At 38.2% G+C, this 22,211-nt stretch overlaps 2 protein-coding genes across 2 annotated transcripts; one reads left to right on the top strand and one right to left on the bottom strand.

The window, feature by feature from the left end:
* Window positions 1–1,880: 1,880 nt before the first annotated feature.
* On the top strand, window positions 1,881–11,215 carry LOC139744937 (ribosome biogenesis protein bop1-like). Its single transcript, XM_071655350.1, has 12 exons — window positions 1,881–2,027; window positions 2,696–2,911; window positions 3,345–3,496; window positions 4,276–4,495; window positions 5,251–5,496; window positions 5,962–6,123; window positions 6,647–6,797; window positions 7,445–7,764; window positions 8,111–8,296; window positions 8,870–8,972; window positions 9,567–9,759; window positions 10,705–11,215. The coding sequence occupies exons 1-12, from the start codon at window positions 1,965–1,967 to the stop codon at window positions 10,856–10,858; spliced, it is 2,166 nt and encodes a 721-aa protein (XP_071511451.1). The 5' UTR covers window positions 1,881–1,964; the 3' UTR covers window positions 10,859–11,215.
* A 4,873-nt stretch (window positions 11,216–16,088) lies between these two features.
* On the bottom strand, window positions 16,089–21,924 carry LOC139744921 (NADH dehydrogenase (ubiquinone) complex I, assembly factor 6-like). Its single transcript, XM_071655336.1, has 7 exons — window positions 21,767–21,924; window positions 19,814–19,994; window positions 19,445–19,543; window positions 18,975–19,077; window positions 17,907–18,040; window positions 16,704–16,805; window positions 16,089–16,274 (listed from the first exon to the last, which is right to left on the bottom strand). The coding sequence occupies exons 1-7, from the start codon at window positions 21,922–21,924 to the stop codon at window positions 16,089–16,091; spliced, it is 963 nt and encodes a 320-aa protein (XP_071511437.1).
* Between the last annotated feature and the right edge of the window lie 287 nt (window positions 21,925–22,211).

Raw genomic sequence — 22,211 nt, 5'->3', positions numbered from 1 at the left:
GGCAGCTCTGGGCCCCGTTTTATGAAGAGTTAGAATTGATTATGAAGTCGATTTCAACTGTAAGTCTATGGCAGACTGTGTAGTAAGGAAAATTAGAATTGATATTATCTTTTGATAAAACGGGGCCCTGTTATTAAAGCCGTTCGCTGTGCACACGTGCGCTTGAGATCGGTTCTCTCCATCACTGCACTCCACGATTTTTTTTCCAGCTCCAGAACGCGCGCATGCTATGCTGGCTGGCTGGCTCCTCTATGACCACTGTGTAAGAGTTCTGTGTCTATGACTAGTATGTGGTTACATTGCGCAATCAATCTAGCAGCACATGAAGCGGGCAACAGCACGAGAAAAATGTACAGAAGGTGCTCAACGTCCTGTCTACACCACGACGTACTGAGTGCGCTGTACATCACAGCCCAGGCCGCGCCCGCCCGCGCTCATCCAATTACAGTTCAACTGCTTTGTGGGTCATTCCTTCTTGCCGAGCTCGCAGTGTGAAATGCATGCGTTATTACATACGCACTACAGAAGCTACAGCTGTACTACAGCTATAAAGTAGAGGATGCAAGGCGTAATTAGAAATGAGACATCACGATTGGCAGGTGAATTGTCGATTCTTTTTTTCGGCGGCCGAAAAAATAGTAAAATATCAAAAAAGTTGATGCGGTAACTGAAAATCGATGCGGGCGGGGAGCGGGCTGGGACAAGAATTATGAATTTCTTGGTATTTTCAGTGCCATTTTGAAAATAGTAAATAGTAAAAAAATTGACGCGGCGGCCAAAATCGATGTGCGCGAGGACGAGAAACTGGTTTCTTTTTTTACTTGGCCTAAAATATAACGTTACAACAAATGGGACATGCAGCATGACTGCGATCTCAAAAATGCAACCAGCTCACACCCAAAGTGTTCCCACAATATAGCATTCTAATGGGAGGGAGCGCCGCTTTTGCATCATAAAAACTAACAAGGTAAGGACAAGGTTCGACCTCTGTCCCATGCAAGACTTTGACCGTGTGCAAAGGCATATAGGTTTTAACTCTTACATGTAGCGAGGGGTCGAATTTTCAATGATTTTGGACAGCATTATGACCGAATTATGGAGGGCTTTATTTAACTATTTATACTATACACATCTCTATAGAGCATATGTGTATATTAAGAGCCACCAGAGACAGCTGCTTTCCCTTAGGGATGAATTTCAGTCCAGAAGGCTGAAATTCATCTCTTATTCATCTGTATTCAATGGAATCTTCTAAAATGTCTTCTTCTTTTTTTTTTTCAGCTTAATCTGTTTGTAGATGCCCCTGTTGACAAAGATGATGACCAGGACAGCACCGACTCTGAAGTTGACGATGATGATGATGACGTTCAAGCAGATGCTGATGACAGTGATGACATTGACTATGATCCTTTCAAAAACTTTGAAAGTGATGATGATGACGAATATGATGAGGGTAATTTGTTTTAATTGCTACAGTGATGATGCTTGTATTCTACAAACTTTGTGAGTGTGGGGTATTTTGATGAGAATGATGTCAAACATAATGAAGACATAACAAAATATAATTCTGATTGCAATGATAACAGAATTGGCTTTAAACTATTCTTCATCATTATTAATCATTTGTAGGAGCCTATTGATGGAAAAGACATCAACTTTGTTTTATGATGCATATTTCAGTGTATTTGTTAATTTTTGGTCATATGTTGAACATATAGTATGCATATTATGCTTCCTCTGCATGGTGTCTAGTAATGAGGACATGTAATTGTTTTTCTTTATCATATCATATTGTTTGTAAAGTTAAGTTTGATCCTCACAGCCTATAGTAGTTGCATTTGAGTACCTGAAACAGTGTGTCCACTGCATGATACATAAAACCTATTTCTCTGTGTGGTCATCTTGTAGACCTTGACAGCAGTGGAGACGATGACAGTGACAGTGAAGGAGGTCAAGGGTCAAGCATGTCTGAGGAAGAGGATGAATCCAGCGATGATGCAGATGATGAGGAAGCTGAAGAAGCAGAGGTGATTGCTGGAACTTTCACAGTTGCTACCAGAGGGCTATTCTGCTGCTAAATAGGAAAGGATTCATTGTAGTGAAGATGAAGTTTCAAACATGATGCATCTCAGCATCTGGTCCGTGGTCATATTGCCAAGACAGTTTCATTGTACCTCGTCATTGAGATGCTACCTGAATTACTGTTGAATGCCAAGTATACTAATGGAAACATATATGACGTTAACATTTCATCATTGAGCACTAGGTTTTATCCAAAAATTGGAACTTGCAAGTCTTATACCAGTTACCCTCAGCACAGATATATGGTTTTGTGTGATGCACATTCGGACTAGTAAAAAGATCACAAAAAATAAATGAAAGGAAGAAATACCAAAAACATTTATCACTTTGACTGATAATATGCTTGATAATGATGTTGATCTAATAGCCAGCTGGTAGTTAAGACATGCAGAACTTTGTCTCATTAGTCTGTCAATAGTTTGCCCCCCCAAAAAAATTAGCCTCATGTAATGTCACATTTTAACATTTTTCTCTGGTGACCATTTTAAAATTTTTGTCTGAGCTCTGAATGTACCTGTTTTTTAGCTTATCTGATATTGACAAGATGGTTATTGAAAACTTCTGCTGTTTTGTTTAGTTTGATTTTTACTTCATTTTTCATTTTTCTTGACAGAATGAACGTAAAAAGGGCAAGGACAAAGCAAGAAAAGAGAAAAGCTTGCTGAGGAAAAAGAAGCAGGACTCACAGGAAGTGGCTGTAAAGGATGAAGTTGAGTCCTCACAGTCGGGCTCTTCACAGAATGCTCAGAATTCTGAGGCAGAAGCACTTGATAACAGGACAGACACAGCTCGGGTTGATGAATACGATTTTGACTCGTCAGATGAAGAGGTGATTATTTTGTCTGTCTTTCCCCTCATTACTTTGAAACCTTATTCTGTTAGAAAACGTCTATATGGTGGTTTGTATGTTTGTGTTTATGATCCTGGTGGTGAGGGTTAATTCATAATGCATGTCTTGTATTTTTTGGTTTTCTTTCTTGTGAGGAGGAGGCAGGGGCTAAAGCTTACAGAAGCTTAGACAGACTAAGCAAACTGAAGAAATCATTTTGTTTGCTAACTTATCTGAAGAGCAGTGACCATGTGAGGAAATGCTATATGTTAATACATGAACTCATACCTTTGCTACTCCAGAACTATTAAGCCATTACAGTGCAGGAAACTGATAAAGCATATGTCCAAGCTACATGGGTCCATAATTTCTCTTCCCCCCCCCCCCAATTTATATGTTTTAATAATGTGACATATATGGTTGTTGCTTCTAGGACATCCGCAATACAGTGGGCAACATTCCCATGGAGTGGTATGAAGGATACAAGCATCTAGGGTATGATGTCAAGGGTCAAAAGATTGTCAAACCTGAAGGTCGTGACAAGCTGGAAGAATTCTTGAACAAGATGGACAACCCAGACTACTGGTAATGTATATAAGCTCCAGGAAAATCTTTTACATCTGTGGTATGCTTTGAGTACATGTAACTTTATGTGCTGCATTGCAGCATCCTGTTTGATATCCTCTCCTCTCTCCATCTCTTCTTTCCCCTGTCATCTCAATTTGTCTTATCTATTCCCTTTATTTCTTATCCTCTCTTCCTGTATCTTTGTCATTTAGCGGATCTTCATTTTAAGTTTGTTTTGTTTTTGTTTTTTGTTTTATTTATGCCATTTTAGTAAATACTCTGTAATGTGTTAAATTGTTTCTCTATGATGTGATGTGATTTTCAGGGGCCTAAGTAATACAAGCTGTGCTTTCAATTTAGGTTCCCCCACTTTGATTATGATGACTAATATGTACTTCACAATTTAATGCAAATATATGTTATTAGAATATACTTTTTGATTACATTTTTACCTCCGAAAAAAAAAAATTCTAGTATAGTATTAATTATCATTACACAGTTTTGTTTGTTCTTTATTTTTGTGAACCCAAAGTGGACAATCAATCAATCAATTGTGATTTCGCATTGCTGGTGGGGATAACCAGCTATACAGGATATTCTCTGAATTTCTGTAGAGCTGTGTGTTTTAATGACATAGTGAGAAATGTGGAAATCTTCTGGTTCTCTGTTAAAATGAGTTCACAGATTATTTTTACTTTTTTAAGGAGGCTTAATTTTCTCATGGAGGAGGTAGAGTCATCAGTGGTAGAACAGCTAGACAATCAAATATATTTCCTTTTCTTTTTTTATCAACTCAGGCGGACAGTGTTTGACAAGAAGCTGGGAAAGGATGTTGTTCTGAGTGAGGAGCAGCTGATGACCATACAGAGGATTCAGCGGGGCTTCTATCCCGAAACGACCTTTGACCCCTATGAAGACTACATCGATCACTTCACATACGAGAAGATGATCCATCCAGTTACCAGGCGGCCAGCGCACAAGCGCAGTTTCATCCCATCACTCACAGAGAAAGACAAGGTAAAAGTCCTGACTTAAAAAAATATAAAAAATCTTGTTGAGGTCTCACAGCGTTACAAATTCCACAAAACCGTAGTTTGGGTATATTTACTAGATTTGTATTTAGTTTGAAGTTGTAGAACATGACACAATTGTGATTTGATTATGATAATTTGGTGATAGAAACTAGTGAATGATATGATTCACGTTGAGGCAACATTGTTATTCTAAAGAGAATGTGTGCCTGTTTTGGGGGATGGTAACAATTTTTAGGCACAAGATGTATGGCTCCAGGATAGATATAAGAGACAAACCCAGTTTCGTAATGGACAGAAGTCAATGTCATCCCTGATTGCGGGTATAGAGAAGACTACTGTAAAAGTGGAAAGATTCGTGGTGTTGAAATTTTTGCGCATTTCGCGCAACCAGCAACTAGCGCGAAAATAAAAGCACGCGAATATTTTTGCTTGCCATGTTTTACTGTGTGTGATGTCTTGATTCCGCGGAATTAAAAACACGCAAAACTCTTCTCACCTGGCCAAGCGCGAAAAATTAGTACCGCGAAAATATCCACTTTTACAGTAGTCTGAACATTTGTTGTCTTTGTTTTCAGAAGATCTCACAACACAGTGTTTGTGTTCAGTATGATCATCAGCGTGTGGAGGATGTGGTTCTAAAACAGGGCTCTTGGCTAATGTAGGTTGACTCTTTGGTCTTGTTCAGCCACATTCCGAAGCATGGTGGTAAATTGTGACATTAATGATTTGATACATCAGGTGAGCAAACTGGTGCATGCCATGAAGATGGGCTGGATGAAACTTCCCAGCGAGTTGGAGGCAGAGAGAAAGAAGAAGGAGGAGGAGGAGAAGAAAGGTCCAAAGTTCTACGACCTTTGGGGTGATGAGGAGAACATCAAACTTTCCAAGCGACACCACGCCCACATCGCAGCACCCAAGTTGAAACTGCCAGGCCACGAGGAATCCTACAACCCTCTACCAGAGTACCTCCCCACAGAGGAAGAGGTGAGATGTTGGTTACTTGTGAAAGATGTGCTATGATTTATTGCTTTCTTTTGTTATTCTTTAGCATTTGTATCCCATTGTTCAGAATGTCATCATTCAATATAATATCTCTGTTGGTTAATATTGTTATTAATATGAAAAAGAACAGATAGTTACAATCCTAATTGAACACATCGATGTGTGAAAGGATTACAGTATACTACAGGGGAAGGAGGGAATGGGTAAGAGAATAATAGGTGTGACTGACAAAACAAAAATCTGTACCTTGTCATAATAGAAGAGATTGATATTGTATCTACAGATAAAGATAAAATGAGTTTCCAAGACTTGCTAAAATGATAACTAGCAAAGGATAGTGCTGCAAACTGACTAAATCTACTGATGCTTAGATCATTGCAATGAATGGGCACATTAGAGCTAAATAATTTCACAATCTTTGAGCATGCTTTGAATTCTATAACTCAGATTCTGGCTTGGAATGAAGAGGATCCAGAGGACAGAAAAACAGATTTCTTGCCCAAAAAGTATGACTGTCTGCGCAAGGTTCCGTACTACCCACGCTTCATCCAGGATCGCTTTGAGCGCTGCCTTGACCTCTACCTCTGTCCCCGACAGAGGAGAATGAGGGTGAGTTTTTGTTTGACCTTTGAGCCTTCCGTGATGACCTTTGACATTTCATGATAATCTTTGATCTTTGCAATAGGGCTTGTTGACATGCCAAAATGACGTTAACATTCCAGAATAGTCTTTAAACTTTCCAAAATTGTATTCAAGCAATGATTTGATGGTACAGATGAAAAGGGTTTATTTTACTTCTTCTTCTTCTTCTTCTTCTTTTTCTTCTTCTTCTTCTTCTTCTTCTTCTTCTTCTTCTTCTTCTTCTTCTTCTTCTTCTTCTTCTTCTTCTTCTTCTTCATCTTCTTCTACTTCTTCTTCATCTTTTATTTATTTATTTATTTATTTATTTATTTATTTATTTTTTTTTTTGGGGGGGGCTTTTTCCGTTCTCTGCCTCTCTCATTTCATCACTTCATATGTGATTTCAGAGAGTATAGATATGAAGAATACGGGGTAAAAGAGGTAGTCGTGGAAATACCCTACTAATTGAGAAGTGACCAGTTTCAAATGTCTTCATGTTGGTCTGCATCAGGTGCAAGTTGAGCCAGAGGAACTGCTGCCAAAGCTGCCACGCCCCAAGGACCTGCAGCCCTTCCCCACCACACAGTCCATTGTCTACGAGGGTCATAAGAGCTATATCCGCTCCATCAGTGTGGACCCAAGTGGTCAATGGATGGCGTCAGGTCAGTTTAGTCCTACAAATCGTATCATGTTGATCCCTGATTTTTGCGACAAACATCTTATTTTAAGGTGTGTTTTGATTGAGAGTAATTGTGCAAGTATATCACAAATGGCACAAATAAAATGAATTGTCTCCACTGAGAATCTTGATTCTGTGTAAAGAATTATCCAAAATTTCTTCCATCATGGAATATAAATGATAAGTCAGCCAATTTTACATGAAACAAGAAATAAGCTGTATAACAGTGTTGGTAGTGTTAACAGTTGACAGTATATACCAACGGCCTAGACATAACCTTTGTGAGGTATATACCAACTTGCCAACTTGCACACCTTTGTGCATGTTAACAACGATTTATGAAGTGTGGTCTTCGTTATTCATGCAAAGTATTGAGCAGGCTGCACAGTGTCACACATGCTTTGAAGCCGGTTCCTAGTGGTATCTTTAACACACGGTAAACCTATGGATGTATCTCAAAAGCACAGGCCTTGAGGATGGTGGATGGTGTCTTGTGTTCTGCTCATACACTTTGAGATGAGGAGCAATATGTTGGTTTTACTGTCACTGCAGTCATGACAGCATAATGTAATTTATTTTCAAAGTTGTATTGACACCCGTGTCAATATTTTGTGACTGTAACTTTTCCAGGCTCTGATGACAAGACACTGAGGTTCTGGGAGGTGTCTACAGGCCGCTGTATGAAGACAGTGGACCTCCCAGACACACCGGTTTCTGTTGCTTGGTGTCCAAACCCCGCCGTCTGCCTGGTGGCGGCGTGTGCAGAGACGATGATCTACATCATCAATCCCCAACTCGGCGACAAGATGGTTGCCTCGGGAACAGACCGTCTGATCGAGGGGTACGAGAGACCGGAAGAGCTGAAGACCTCGCCCCTGGTGGAGTGGGATGTAACGGAGGACGAGGAGGAGAAAGAGAAAGGCATCAGGTTGCAACTTAAACATTTCAAGGTACACACAAAATATTCCATGACAATGAGAATAGCATCAATGAGGATGGTAATCTTAACATCGGTCTATATTCTTTGATGAGAACAGATACTTGTGGTGCTGTTGCAAATTGTGACCAACAGAAGTGTTGATGTCTTCACTTCAGGTGTTTCCTTTCAAATGTATGCATTTCTGTCAGTGTCACATATGGCTTGTACACTGTGTCATACTGGGCACTAGAATTGCAGTTTTTATGTAGAATGTGCCTATCTTTACCATGACATTTGCAGTTTTATTGATAAATCAGCTTGCTAGAAAGGATTGCAGATGAAAAGACAATCCAATCTCAACATCTATTATCCAACAGGTGGTGAAGAAGGTCACATGGCACGGAAAGGGAGACTACTTTGCTGCAGTGATACCGGATGGAGGGAACTCGTCTGTCCTCATACACCAGCTCTCCAAGCGTAGGTCACAGACTCCTTTCAAGAAGACCAAAGGACTGGTCCAGTGTGTGGCCTTCCACCCTTCCAGACCTTTCTTCTTTGTTGCTGTGAGTTTATACAGTTCATCTTTGTCCATCCCCTTCCAGTTACTAGTACCTAGGTTACAAAGGCATAGACTGAGACAAATACTGTGGTCAGAAACAGTGACTGAAATGTTTACCCGTTGTGTGGTCAATGTTGAAATTGATGTGCAAGATTCTGCTGACGGTCATGATGATGATAGTGATGAAGATGATGATTTATCATCACTCTTATCATCATCATGACTGTGATTACTAGTAATTATGGTATAGTGGTGACCAAACTTAATAGTTCGGGCCAACTGTACAATGATAAAGGTCAAAATGTGTTTGTCATCAGATATGTAGTGTAGCTTTTGGGATGTAATGCTTTTCGTACCATATAAGTCACCTTTATGGCTGCAATGTAAACTATTTTCTACCTCTGTAAAAGTAAATGCACTTGAAGATAACTCCTTCATCTTAGAATTTCAGTTTAATTATTCAGTTCATAGAAGACCATTTTAAGGTAGTAAACATTCAGTCCCAGTGAAACATTCATGTTATGCTCAAGTAACACAGGATGATTAATCCATCAAATGGTGTATTTCTATCCTGCAGACCCAGAGGTATGTAAGGGTGTACAACCTCCTGAAACAGGAACTGACCAAGAAGCTCATCTCCAATGCCAAATGGGTCTCCAGCATCTCAATTCATCCTGCAGGTATGGTCATCCTGCAGGTATGGATAAGTTACCTTGATGTGTTGCCATAGTTACACTACCAATTTGATTAGATGCTATCCAGTAATAAAGGCTTGACTGGAAGTGACATGGAAAGTTGAATGAAAAATTCTTTGCCTTACGGACAGGTATGTTCCTGTAAGGCCTGTACAGTTTATTATGTTGGGTTCAAACCTGCTATATTGCTCAATCGTTGCATTTCATGAAGTATGGGACCCTGTCTGCAGTGTCTGGTGTGCATCTTAGAAATAGTGTAGAATCTCACAATAATTGCAACTGTTTGTCTTGCAGGCAAAAATGTGTAACCCTCTCTGCCCTGTAAAGTTTTCACCTTCAAGTAGTATGTAAACCCTAGCTATGATGTGTAAGTAGTTCATCTTGTCGGGTTCAAATCCAGACGGAATCCCATTTTCTTTGCTCATTTTCCTACTAATAAATTATATTAATTTCTGGTCAGTTTCCTTCTGTTTGCGTTAGTTCATCTTCCCATACCATCAAATGACATCTGATGGTTATGAGATCATTAGTCTCATTCTGCAGCCAAAATTTGTATTTCGTGATTTTGCCTGTGTGAAGGTGACAACGTGCTGATAGGGAGCTATGACTGCAGAGTGTCTTGGTTTGACATGGATCTCTCTACCAAGCCGTACCAGACATTGAGGCACCATCGGAAGGCTGTGAGGGAGGTCAGTTACCACCGGAGATATCCACTCTTCGCCTCCGCCTCCGATGATGGCGCTGTTATGATATTCCATGGACAGGTGTACAAGTGAGTGCAACCTTCAATTCCTGTTCATTTTTAATACTTGATAGTTAATGGTGTGAAGTTATGGTGTTTCAAAAGCACTGAAGTGGGCCTGAAATTGAGATTGCTGATATTACAAATGTCTGTTTAGTGTACTCCTTTCAGGGCTTCAAATCACTGCTGATTTCTGGCATGAAGTGTTATGCAATCTTGTTGTGTATCTTTAATGTGTAGTTGTGTTATAGAAATGGCATGAGATATGTTATTAAAGAGAAAACTGTTACGGTACAGTGCACTCCTGTTATAACAAACATGGTTATAATGAAATTCCAGTTACGACAAATTAAAAATTCAGGCTGCAACATTATCAGCTCTATGTATTTTTATTGTTTATTTGTTCGATACAATGAAATTTCAATATAACGAAAGGAAACTGCAAGGACTTCGTTGTAATGGGAGTCCACTGTATACGAGGAGGCACAATCATAGTACATGTACAGAGAAATCCCCATAGAGGGACATGTTATGATCACTAGATATTGTACAAAAAATTTAGTGGCAATTTTGAATGCTATATTTTACATTTCAAATACTACCCCGTGGCCCTCAACTTCTATGCAGGGCTTGACACCAACTATTTTCTCTTGGGGCCCAATCAGGCCACTAGATTGAGATTTTGTTGGTCTGAAAAAGAAATTTAGTGGCCCAAAATAAAAGGAAATATAAAAATTCATTTTGAATTTTAGCTGCCCAGTTCAGACTCAGAGCAAAGCCTTTTGTGAAATTTGGTGGCCCAACATAAATTTTTAGTGGCACTAGGCCAACAGGGCCACCACTGATTTTGAGCCCAGCTATGGGCTTTATTCTATTAGACAAATTTCCAGAACAAAATGATTCGCTGGCATCTTTTTTTTTTTACAAATCTTGAAATGAGGCATTCTCTCTCACTTCTTTCTCTTTGTTTTGCAGTGATCTCCTCCAGAATCCGCTCATCGTGCCCGTAAAGATCCTTCGAGGTCATGTGATCACCAACAGCCTTGGGGTGCTAGCCTGTGAGTTCCACCCTTCGCAACCATGGATATTCACGGCTGGAGCCGATGCAACGATACGACTCTTCACATGAAGACCCGTAACAAAAAGCTGTGAAAGACTTTCTGTATACACTTGAAAAGAACATTCTCAGTGCCTTGTTATCATGGTGAACTCCGACATATACGACTGATGTCAGCATGACCTATGCCATCTTCTATGCTAAGTTCTTCGCTTGCAAAGGATGAGGCAGAGATGCAGTCTTTGCATCATACCAGATGCTGAATGACAGAATCCTATTTAATCAAATGCTTGGAATATACAGTTATCTCCATCCCAGAATTGTTCTCTTTCCTACCAAAGTAGCTTCACCAAGTATGACAACTAGGTACCAGTCCACTGATTTTACACTACACATACAGGTACTAATATAATGATAAAGGAATTATGGCACGAGTATGGTAACATCCTTTTATAGAGCTGCCAAATTCATCCCATGTCTCTTGTAATTATGTACATGACATTTTGTAATTGTAGCCTCACATAATGTCCTCAACTCTTCCTAGCTGGGCATGTTGTCAAATCTGATTTTGATGTGGCGTTACCCTTAATAAATACAGTGCACTCCCGTTATAACGAAATGCTCGGGACCGGCAGTTTTCTTTCGTTATAACGAAATTTCGTTATAACCGAACAGATACAATATATTATAACGAAAATAAGGAAACCACGTATTCTGTTTGCTGAATACTCATCATACACCGGAAAGCTATGTGAAATGTGATGGGGTAACTGTATCACAATAATAAACGCAAGTTCCCCTTGGAAACTGTGCGTGACACAAAGAGCGAACACACAGTGGTGTGAAGCGTTCACCCATGCAGAGACGCTATAAATGCTCGTTCCGCTAGGTATTTTTGAAAGCAATTCGCATTTCGTTATAACGGAGCACATTTCTTTTGTTTTTCTTTGTCTGTGGCGCTCGGAAAAGACTTCGTTATAACGGAAATTTCGCTATAACCGTGTTCGTTACAAGCGAATTTTTTACCATAGACTTTAATGGTGATAATTTTGGGACCAGAAGATTTACTTCGTTATAACGAAATTTCGTTATAACCGTGTTCGTTATAACGGGAGTGCACTGTACATAAATCAGACACTAACTTCTTTCTCTGATGGCGTGTTCAGGCCATTAAAGTCTATGAAATTTAAAATTTGGTGTCCCAAGAAAGAAATGTAGTAACTCAAAATGACAAGTAATGTAAAAATTCATTTGGAATATTAGCTTGGGCCACTAAAAGATAGCCTTTTGGAAATTTGGTGGCCCAACATCAATTCTAAGTATTCCTGGGCAACTGGGCCGCCACAAATGTCAAGCCCTGCTTAAATGCTCACGAGATCTAGACTGATACTATATGTAATGACTTAACCTGGGCCATATTTATGCGAGTTGAAGATGGGAGCAACATGATACTAGTTGAGCCAAGATATATGGCATTGCTCAATAGTAACAAGTGACATTTTTGGCTCTTTCCCCCCAAACCAATTGGAAATTGTTAACAAATGATAGACAGTTAAAAGCCATATAAACCCATCCTCCAGCACACCAAGTCTTGGTCACACGAGTGTAATAATAAAATCAAGCTTTATGAACTGTGAAGCCATCAAATATGTGCTAATGTTAAGATCAAACTTATAGTTCTGTAAGAGCCTTGTGTGTTGCCACAGATTTCTAATTTGACTGCATTCCTTGTTATTACACTTGAAAATATATGATGGTATATTTTCCTTGGTCTGCACATGCAAAGCCCATATGCTCAGGGAGAGTAGCGAGGATTAAAAATGCATGTTTGTATCTATACCCCTCTCATTCTTTGGCAGAAGAATCAAGATGCAGTTTTATAAATACTTCAGATACATTTCTGATATGGGCAACAGTTCGTAATATGGATTTATATTTCACCGGAGGCTTAATTCTGCAGATGACTGGTAAACAAATCACAGCCTCATACCCAACTGACAGTACATAAAGGAGGGTTAATCTCCTCTAAAATATTTGCTACTTTACTCACAGATGCATCTGAACTTATGATGGTGATGTACATGTACTCAACGTTAAAGGCAGTGTTTTGTAAACTGAAAGATCAGTCTGTATTTATCGCTGGGAATATGTTCCACAGAAACTACATCTTGCTTCACGGAATCCCTCTCTGATACGGAGTGAAGGTTCTCATACCCGATCCTGTTGGGGGTGCTCTGCCCAGAGAAACCAGTGGTGATTGGCTAATGGATGCATTTGCCGATGATCAGTTATCAGCGTGCTATTGTTGCGTTACAGTGTATTAGTGTGTTGATGAACCTGTAGCTGCGTCTTTTTCCATGAAAATTCCACTCATATCTTCACTAGTATTTCAAACAGCTGGTGAGCGCACTGTATACAGTGTACTACAATTTTATGTATAATAATTTATGCAGATTTTACTATTTAAGTCTAAATTTGTTGATCTAGGACTGTAATCTAGGACATAATCAAGGAAGGTGAGGTACCTCACCCTATATGTCCATGGAGACAGTGGTTGAGCATCCCCCACAGCGATGTCTATGAGAGGCTTCTGTCTGTCTCAGAGCAAAACCGTGAAGGTTAAAAAAAAAATGTTATAAAACTCCTCTGAACAGACAGATTTTTCTGTCTAAGTGTTGCACAACTTCAAACTTCAAAGGACATGCTCAAAGAATAAATACATGTTGTCTTTATCAAACAACTATCTTGCCTCATGTAGTTTTGTTTTTAGTAGAAAACTAGTCTAATTTCACAACATCAAGGCATGATAATGTTTCAAAATCCATTGTAAGTGGTGATGCAGTAAATGTAAATCTGTGTATGAAATTAGATTTGATAAAAGCCATATGTCAACAAGCATCCAAACTTCAAACTTTGCAGACGATAAGTTTTGATAAGTTAGACATGGATATGCAATGTATTGATTGTTCACACTTGCCTTCATTATTATTTACAAAAGAATTCATGCCTCAATGCCAGCACTTAATTACTGAAATAATAGTCATCAAGCATGTTTTGTATTGTTGACATCTTCTATTTACTTGTTTCAAATACAGGAGACTTTTGATACCATCTGTGGTAATCTCCCAGAACTTCACAAGCTTGAAGGAAATGTTGAAATACATATCAATCACACATAAGCAGGTGCAACATAAATACTGTACTGTAAAAGCTGTTATTTTCGTAAGGGTTAAATTTTCGTGAATTTTGTGAATTTAACAACAGCCGAAAATATCACCATGTACATTAAAGTGGCATGCACTTACGATACTAGTAGCCACGGTGTCAAATTGCAAAAACAGCATCTCGCAAAAAATGTCCGTCCGCAAAAATAACAGCTTTTGCATTACACGTACTTCACATCTGAAAGACAGAGCCATTTTTTCAAATATCTGGCTTGATATCTTGCTCAGCTATAGTTATAGAAATCATTTGCAGACAAACAGCCAAAGGTACACACACACACAGACACACACACACAGACACACACAGACACACACACACACACATACACACATAGGCATGGACCTATGAATAAATGCATGATCTGACGGTTCATGAATATCAAAACAAAATAATAGTTAAAAAGTACATTCACACACTGAGCAAAGAAATTAAACACATATAGAAAAGATGCATATTCTTTAGGGGTATTCAATACAATATTTCTTTCCTGCTGAATAAATGTATAATTCGTACTTCAATGTTGTAGCAGTGTTGGCATGAACAGGATACACACACACAAACACACACGCACACGCATCCTCTAGAATTCATCTGGCAGGATATGATTACCCTTAGCCATGTCACACAAACCTCTGCAACCATGGCAGCAGGAGCCAAGCAACTTGGAGGACTGAAGTCGTTGCCATAATTGCCATACTGCATGACATAAACATGTACTTGTCATTTCATGGTGGTTTTTTTTTTTTTTTGACAATATATGCCCATGAATATGAATTTCTCATTGAGAGTGACATTAAAGACAGTGGCACTTTCATCTATAACTATCTTCATACATGTATACCATGGCAGCAGGAGCCAAGCAACTTGGAGGACTGAAGTCGTTGCCATAATTGCCATACTGCATGACATAAACATGTACTTGTCATTTCATGGTTTTTTTTTTTTTGACAATATATGCCCATGAATATGAATTTCTCATTGAGAGTGACATTAAAGACAGTGGCACTTTCATCTATAACCATCTTCATACATGTATACCTAAAAGGTCTGTTCTCTGCTCTCTTTTTTTTTTCTTGTGGTAAAGCCCCACATCAAATGACCGTCTAACATTTGAATAAGTGTAATGTTCATGTTTTTTTTTATCGTCCTGTCTGTAAATCTACACTACTCTGTTGTCATTGAATCACTGCAAACATATGCATCTTTCTCTATGGGCTTGATTTTCCTATAAGGTCATCCAGTTTCGATTATCTATAGTAATTTGCCCCTACTTATGATTGTATTCATCAGCATATTTGTTCCATCATCACATGAGTTACTGCATGACAGTAACAGTTTGGGCAGTCAATGCAAAGAAGATATACCAGGAAGTTCTGAAAAGTATAAACTTAACAGCAAAGTGACTGATATTGCTACTAAAGTATATGTATACCCCAACAATCAATATCGTAAAACACAATATTTTCGTGGCATGAAATTTTCGCGAAATTTTCGCGAATTGGAGCCGACAGCCTTTTTCGCGGCATGAAATTTTCGCAAGTTGCCTCTAACATTCAATGCATATAGTGTAGACAAGAACTTTCATGTGCATTTTAATTTTGCGAATCTTGGCTCTCACGAAATTCATGAAATTAAAATGCACACGAACATTCCTCATTTTACAGTAACTTACAGATACTTTGAAAGGCTAAGAAATTGCACAAGAATTTCTTTTAGTAAAGAATACTTTAGAATGACCCCCTCACTGCTATGAAACTATGTAGAAGTTTTTACTGCCATCAAAGTGTGTGTGTGTGTGGGGGGGGGGGGGGGGGGGAGGGAACCTGAGAAGCTTACACCCTGTTTGTGTCTTGGTGACTTGGTGACAGTATTCCTGCAATGTTGTGCATCAGTACCATTTGTGACCACAGCTGCTCCAGTGTTTCTTTAACAGTTCCATCACAGTAAGTGTGATTGCTACCAGACTTTCGATCAGGTGAGCCAATGTCACTGAAGCAAAGTTGTTACAGAATGTTGCATGGACCAGATCACTTTGTTTCTTTCTCTCCTTCTTAACTGAAAGAAGAAGAACAAAGTCTCAGTATGTTCTCCGCCATGTCTGGAGCCAAAGCTGTGCAGGGAGGAGAGGGTTCCTGTTGGTGAGACTTGAATGGAAGACATCAAAGTCCGCCTGTTGGATTCGTTTTAGGTACGACTCCAAGGAAACGGTCACAAGGAATGCTGGGAAGGCACTGCGAGGAATATCCTTCTTCAGGTCCCGAGCCTGAAGGTGAAAACAGAAAGTATTTAACTATTATCATTATCTATACATCTTACTATGACCAGAATTATGAAATACATGTATTTAAGACTTACAGCTATTGCAACAACAGCTGAAATTACATATTAAAATATATCAGTCATCTGTGATAATTACCTATACAAGTACATGTACAATTGCTCATAAACTCTTATTTTTCCCTGCAATTGCTGTATGTGTACAATATGCACATGATTTAAATACATAATGAACACTACAGCTATAAAATATATCTCTGATAACTTCATGCTGTTGAAAACAAATTTGTTCTGTAAAAATTCTGTAGAGCTGCAAAAATGCTTGTGTCTTGACATTGACATAAACAAAATGCAGAGCCCTTTGTGGTTTAAGACGGATTACATGAACTGGATCATGAAAAATACATGAGCTTACGTGTGAAAGATGTGAATTTGCTAAACTGGCAAGGTCAAAGGTCAAGTCTTTCATGGCCTGTCCTCTATTCCCTCTGATGATGTCTTCATGAGATAGATTGTACTATGGGACAAAATTAAGAAAAAAACTTGAACATGTCAAACCATGCTTGGGTTCATCATAAAGTGATATTCATTGAAGAAATTAAACATCACATTGAGCACACGGGACATTCTTCACACATTCAAAATAACAGTACAAAAGATTCTAAGAGAACATTAATGTGCATTACTGAACCAGTTGGCAGTTTGCCTTAATTTGACACTTCGTTATTTTATTCCAGTAGTAATTTCAAATGAAACTTTGTTACAACTTGGATAACTTGCAAAACAAAATGGATTTCCCATTCATTCTCAATAAAAATGGATGATTCACAGAAATTTTGACATGAAACAAGAATGACTTACTAAAACATTACCATTTGTATATGAGTACACATTTCCATGATATAACTGCCTTGAACAAATTTCTGAAATACACAGAGATATTCCCCCATATGCACACACTACATATGATATGGCTTTAAGGAATGTTTTCTCTTTTTTTTTTCCTTTCGCAAGAGCCAAGATTCTTGAAATTAAAATGCATGCGAAAGTTCTTGTCTACACTATTTGCATTGAATGCCAGTGACAACTTGTGAAAATTTTATGCCACGAAAAAAGGCTGTGAGCTCCAATTCGCGAAAATTTCATGCCGTGAAAATATCTTGCTATACAGTACTACTGCAAAATACACCTTTTGTGAGAGGAATACCTGAGCTATACTTCCCATGAGGCCTTCATCCGGATGAAGCAATGTTATGATGATGGTCTCCTGCTTCCTTGTTAAATCAAATATAGTGCCTTTTATAATTCATATATGCTGTACATAGTATCACATGAGATTATCCTTTTCTTTTGCTCCTTTATAATTCAGTAATGTTTTGTTAAATTCTTTACAACAATTTAATTCTATTTTGTTTTGACTTTACAAGCAGGATAAAGCCAATCATATAAACAAACACATGTTTAATGGAGGAGGTTCCTGTTCGGGGCTCTATTTCATACAGATTTGCTCGTGCTAAGTATGAGCCATGGTTATGAAATTTGAATCTATTCATAAAGGATCACATGCGTTTGTTTCTAGTCACAATTTGTCATCTTGAGAAAAGTTTCTGACACAAACCTTCATTGTTAGTTCCATGGGAACGAGGACATTCCTTTTCTGGGCGAGGTAGGGTATTCCCCGAATGAGGTTCACAATGCCATGTGATTTACCAATATGACTGGCAGCATGGTCTGCGTGGATGTCTTTAACGCCTTGGAAATACAAAGGAATGTCATGGCATTGTCAATGTTAAAATCTCAGTTTGAATACATGAACAAATTTTATATGCATTGAGGTCCACAGTAAAAGCGTTATTCTGTTGCTGACAATTTTCATTTCATTTAGAAGCATGACAAGATTTCATGAGCTTCAGATTATTATTCGAGCTGATATCACTTTAATTTATGATTTCAGTCTGTTTCCATACATATCCCAGTGCATTATAATACATGTGTGCATATAGAGATTAGTTTCAACACACAGTTTACTTAGAAGAATCTAACTTTGTAGTTAAAGGGGGCATTGCAAGAAAGTTGCAATCGATTACAAATCCCCCAAACCATTCTTATGTATACTAGCAAATTTGTACCAGTAATTGATTGCAAAGTTGTATTTGACCTATAATTTGCAAAAGATGCAATTGATATTTGAAATAGATTGCAACTGAGCTTTTTTGCAAGGCCCCCTTAGATTGCCACAGTGTGTTTGATACATGCCTACTGTGTATTTCTCAACCCTAATAAATTTTCAAAGACAACAGAAATATTTGATGGCGGAGTTTTGCAGCCTATATACTTTATTATAAAAAACAACAACAATAACTTAGCATTCATATTATCAACAGAAATCTCATCACAATTAATTTTGAGTTTATCTATGGAGTCTAACCACTGCATTACTGTATAAACATCATTATAACTGTGACTGCTTGCAGATAGCACAGGGATGTACAGTGTGTTTTGGAGCACTTTTGCATCTATGTACAGGGTTGATTACCAGTATGCTTTGAAATTCAAACACAATTGTAGGAATTATTACCGAGGAAATCTTTGCAGAAAGGAAAGTAGGAAAAATTAAATCTGCAAGTAAAGAAACAATGAAAAGGGAAGCTATGACTACAAGAGGCAATTACTGAGGCATACACACCTAACACTTGTAAGGTCAAGTACAATACTGATGACATTGTGTTCTCTGCATAAGTCTCGACATCTGAAACAGTGGCAAATGACTTGTCCTTCAAAGTACTTTCCTGTAAGGATAAATCAACAGTTATGGACTAAACAAAACAACAAACTTGTATAGTTAGTTACAATTTAAAAGATAATCATAGCTATCAGTCTCTTGTGAAAAGTATATTCATATTGCATGTTTTCAAGTAGGCTGTACAGCAACTGAGCATTAGAAATTAGACATTAGGAATGCAACATGGGACTAAATACTCAGCAACATTCACAATTTAGCTTTATAACAGAGAGCATGAAAGGGGTTCTCCACATTTCCACCTCCTTTTTACCATCATTAGCACAATAAGTAACTTATCAAATCAGCTCATTCTAACTCGACATTGAACTTCATTAAACATTGCCTTCCTTGAGGTTAAATCAAAGCCAACATACCCGTTCATCAACCATGCGTGACAGCCATCTGCGAGATAATTGATGCTTTTGTACTGCTTTGAAGAGTTCCATGGCAATGGGTTGATGTGGAGGGTTCCCCTGTGAAATGAGACACAAATTAATGCAGATATGTCATCGATTTCTATCTTGACACATACACCTTGTACGGGCATTCTATACATTTGGATAAATGTTGAGGTGCATAATACTTAATACAATTTCAACATTTTCTCATGAACACTAAGATAACCCTAGAATTATATTAGTTATCTTTGATATTTATTTCTGATAAATTCTCTTACAGCAAAATACATTTTGCCCATGTTTGAACAACTTAAAAAAAAAAAATTCAAGAAAACATGTACTCACAGCATATATCTTCTCAATACAATCTCTCCAAAACTGTAGCCTCATCTTCCCAATGTGAACATTTGAAACAGAATCTCTGACTGAGGCTAGTTCAGCGTTGAAGGTCCTCAAGGCTATCGATGCCGAACGAGATGATGAAGGCATCAAGAGAGAGACTAAGAAACCCTCATAATCTTGCTTCCTTTTCAGAAAAAAATGAGAGAAATAGGATTATTAATTCAATCTAATCTTCAAGAATCACACTCACACACACATCCACACACACAAAAACATGCACACACACACACACACACACACACAATTTCATTGGCCCAACAATAGATTTTGGTGGCCAAAAATATGAACAAAAATAAACAAAAAGTTTTGTTCAACAAAAAACTGAAATAAAACAATAACCCATTTATAGCAATATTATATGAAAATTTTCAAGAGGAATAAAGTGCTTTAGATACCACATACAAAATCAATAAATGAAATAATTGACTAAAATATGAAAATGATCATGAATCCTGATGATGATGTGGAAATTGGCAAGTATAATGAAGGGCTAAAAATGCAATGGTGCAGTGTAACTAAGTTTACAAAGTTTTGCAAATTCATAATAAATTGCAGCATAAACATAATTTCCATGACACTATAAATTCTTGATGGAATCTATAACCACATTAGACATACATATGTATCTACTTATCATATCATTGAATACATGTGTAAGTTGTGTAACATACAATTTGGAAGTGCTGTCTCATCAAAGCTCCAACTACCCCTCCTTCATCAACCTTGAAGCTTCAAGGCACAACTACATTACAAGATTGTTTACCGTTACCATTATCATTGACATATTAATACACAAACAGCACCATTCACCTTCACATCCCTGTTTTCTCTCCTACTCCTATTCCTACTAGTGAATATTACCTATTTTGAATATTTTCTTTAAAAGCTTGTCATTGGACCAATAGTAGGGTTTACAAGCTAACCCAAGCTTTTAATAGCCTCACAAGATGCCATGTATAATCACCCTCTACCCGGTACCTATTCTACCATATTTCATTTCATTTCATTTACTGTTTCTGAATGGTACAATTAATCAACAAATCACTTTAGAAAACATACACATTCTAAAAGTCTAGATATGATCAGGCAGTGATAGGACACCGACGCGATCACAACAAATCCTCAGGGTGCTCCGCGATGGGTTTTATTAGCATGTTCAATGATGTTGCTGCAACATGCTCAAATTCTTGTGCAAAACATCCCCATCAAACTATATGGTACCATATACTTCGATATTTGTGTGCAAAACATGAGAGAGAACATTGAATGTAAGCAGCACAAAGAGAGATAAGCTGCAAAATACTGCGTAAGGTAATCAATTTACATGCTCATGGTGTGCGCAGCTCATGCGCTCCGCACATACAATTTCTGCAATATTCTCAGGTTTTGAGCTAACCCCAGCGTGGGGCGCTGTAACTAGTAACACACAGTTAGTACGGGTTGGGGTCGGTCGCTGGTGCGGATAGTTCTGAGCTTGCAACATGCAACAAACAACATGCTCAAAATAATTTCAACTGAAATTCAAGTTGCTAGCTGTAACTTGTAAGTTGTGGACCACCCTGAATCCTAGTATTTACTCAATCATGGTCCTAAATAGCCTGACCAGACCGCTGCAGCTGGCGCTGTGGCGCGTTCGCGACAGCGGCTGCGTGTAGTTAGGTCCTAAAAAAATGACCTTGTAGGTGTTCGTGCCGTGTGGTTATACATCAAGGGTAGTGTTGTTAGTGATGATAATTACATTTACCTCCGAAACATGATATTTTACAGATATCTCACAGTCATTTGTTGACTTTGGAGCAACGAAAATACAGCAAGTATACCTAGGGGTGGGACTGACGCAACTAATCAGTTCAAATCATATGCATATCATGATATTGCCTGCCGTTGAAACATTACCTTAGTTGATCTACGCAATACTGTGAATTGTCTACATTCCTTGTAGAATAAGTGCGAAATCGATGAGAAGATTTGCTAATAAGTGCTCCATGATGACAGAAACATGATAAAAATTGTATCTCATGGCGTGTATTTCTCAGGAGCATGGGGGCTGCCATTTTGTATGGTGACTTCAAATATAGAATGACAATTTACAGTTCATAAAATCTTATCTACAGTGATTCAGGAGTGAAATGAGCAAATTACAACATTTTCAGCAAAACAGTTAATGACTATACTGCTTGACGCCATGAAGAGTTGTGTTGGTTTTAGTACATGTATAATACATAATTGAAGAGAAAAAAAAATATCCGACTGGTAGTGGTAGGGAAGCACAAAATAAAACTTCACGTTTCACTAAAAATCCATGAAAATAGTTTGTTGACCCTCATCCAGGTCAGTCGGG

This window comes from Diadema antillarum, unplaced genomic scaffold (genome assembly GCF_040938485.1).
Source record: "Diadema antillarum isolate AM-2024a unplaced genomic scaffold, OU_Dant_1.0 seq00001221_RagTag, whole genome shotgun sequence".
In the NCBI taxonomy this organism is placed as follows: domain Eukaryota; kingdom Metazoa; phylum Echinodermata; class Echinoidea; order Diadematoida; family Diadematidae; genus Diadema; species Diadema antillarum.
This window is presented reverse-complemented; position numbering and strand designations above follow the sequence as displayed.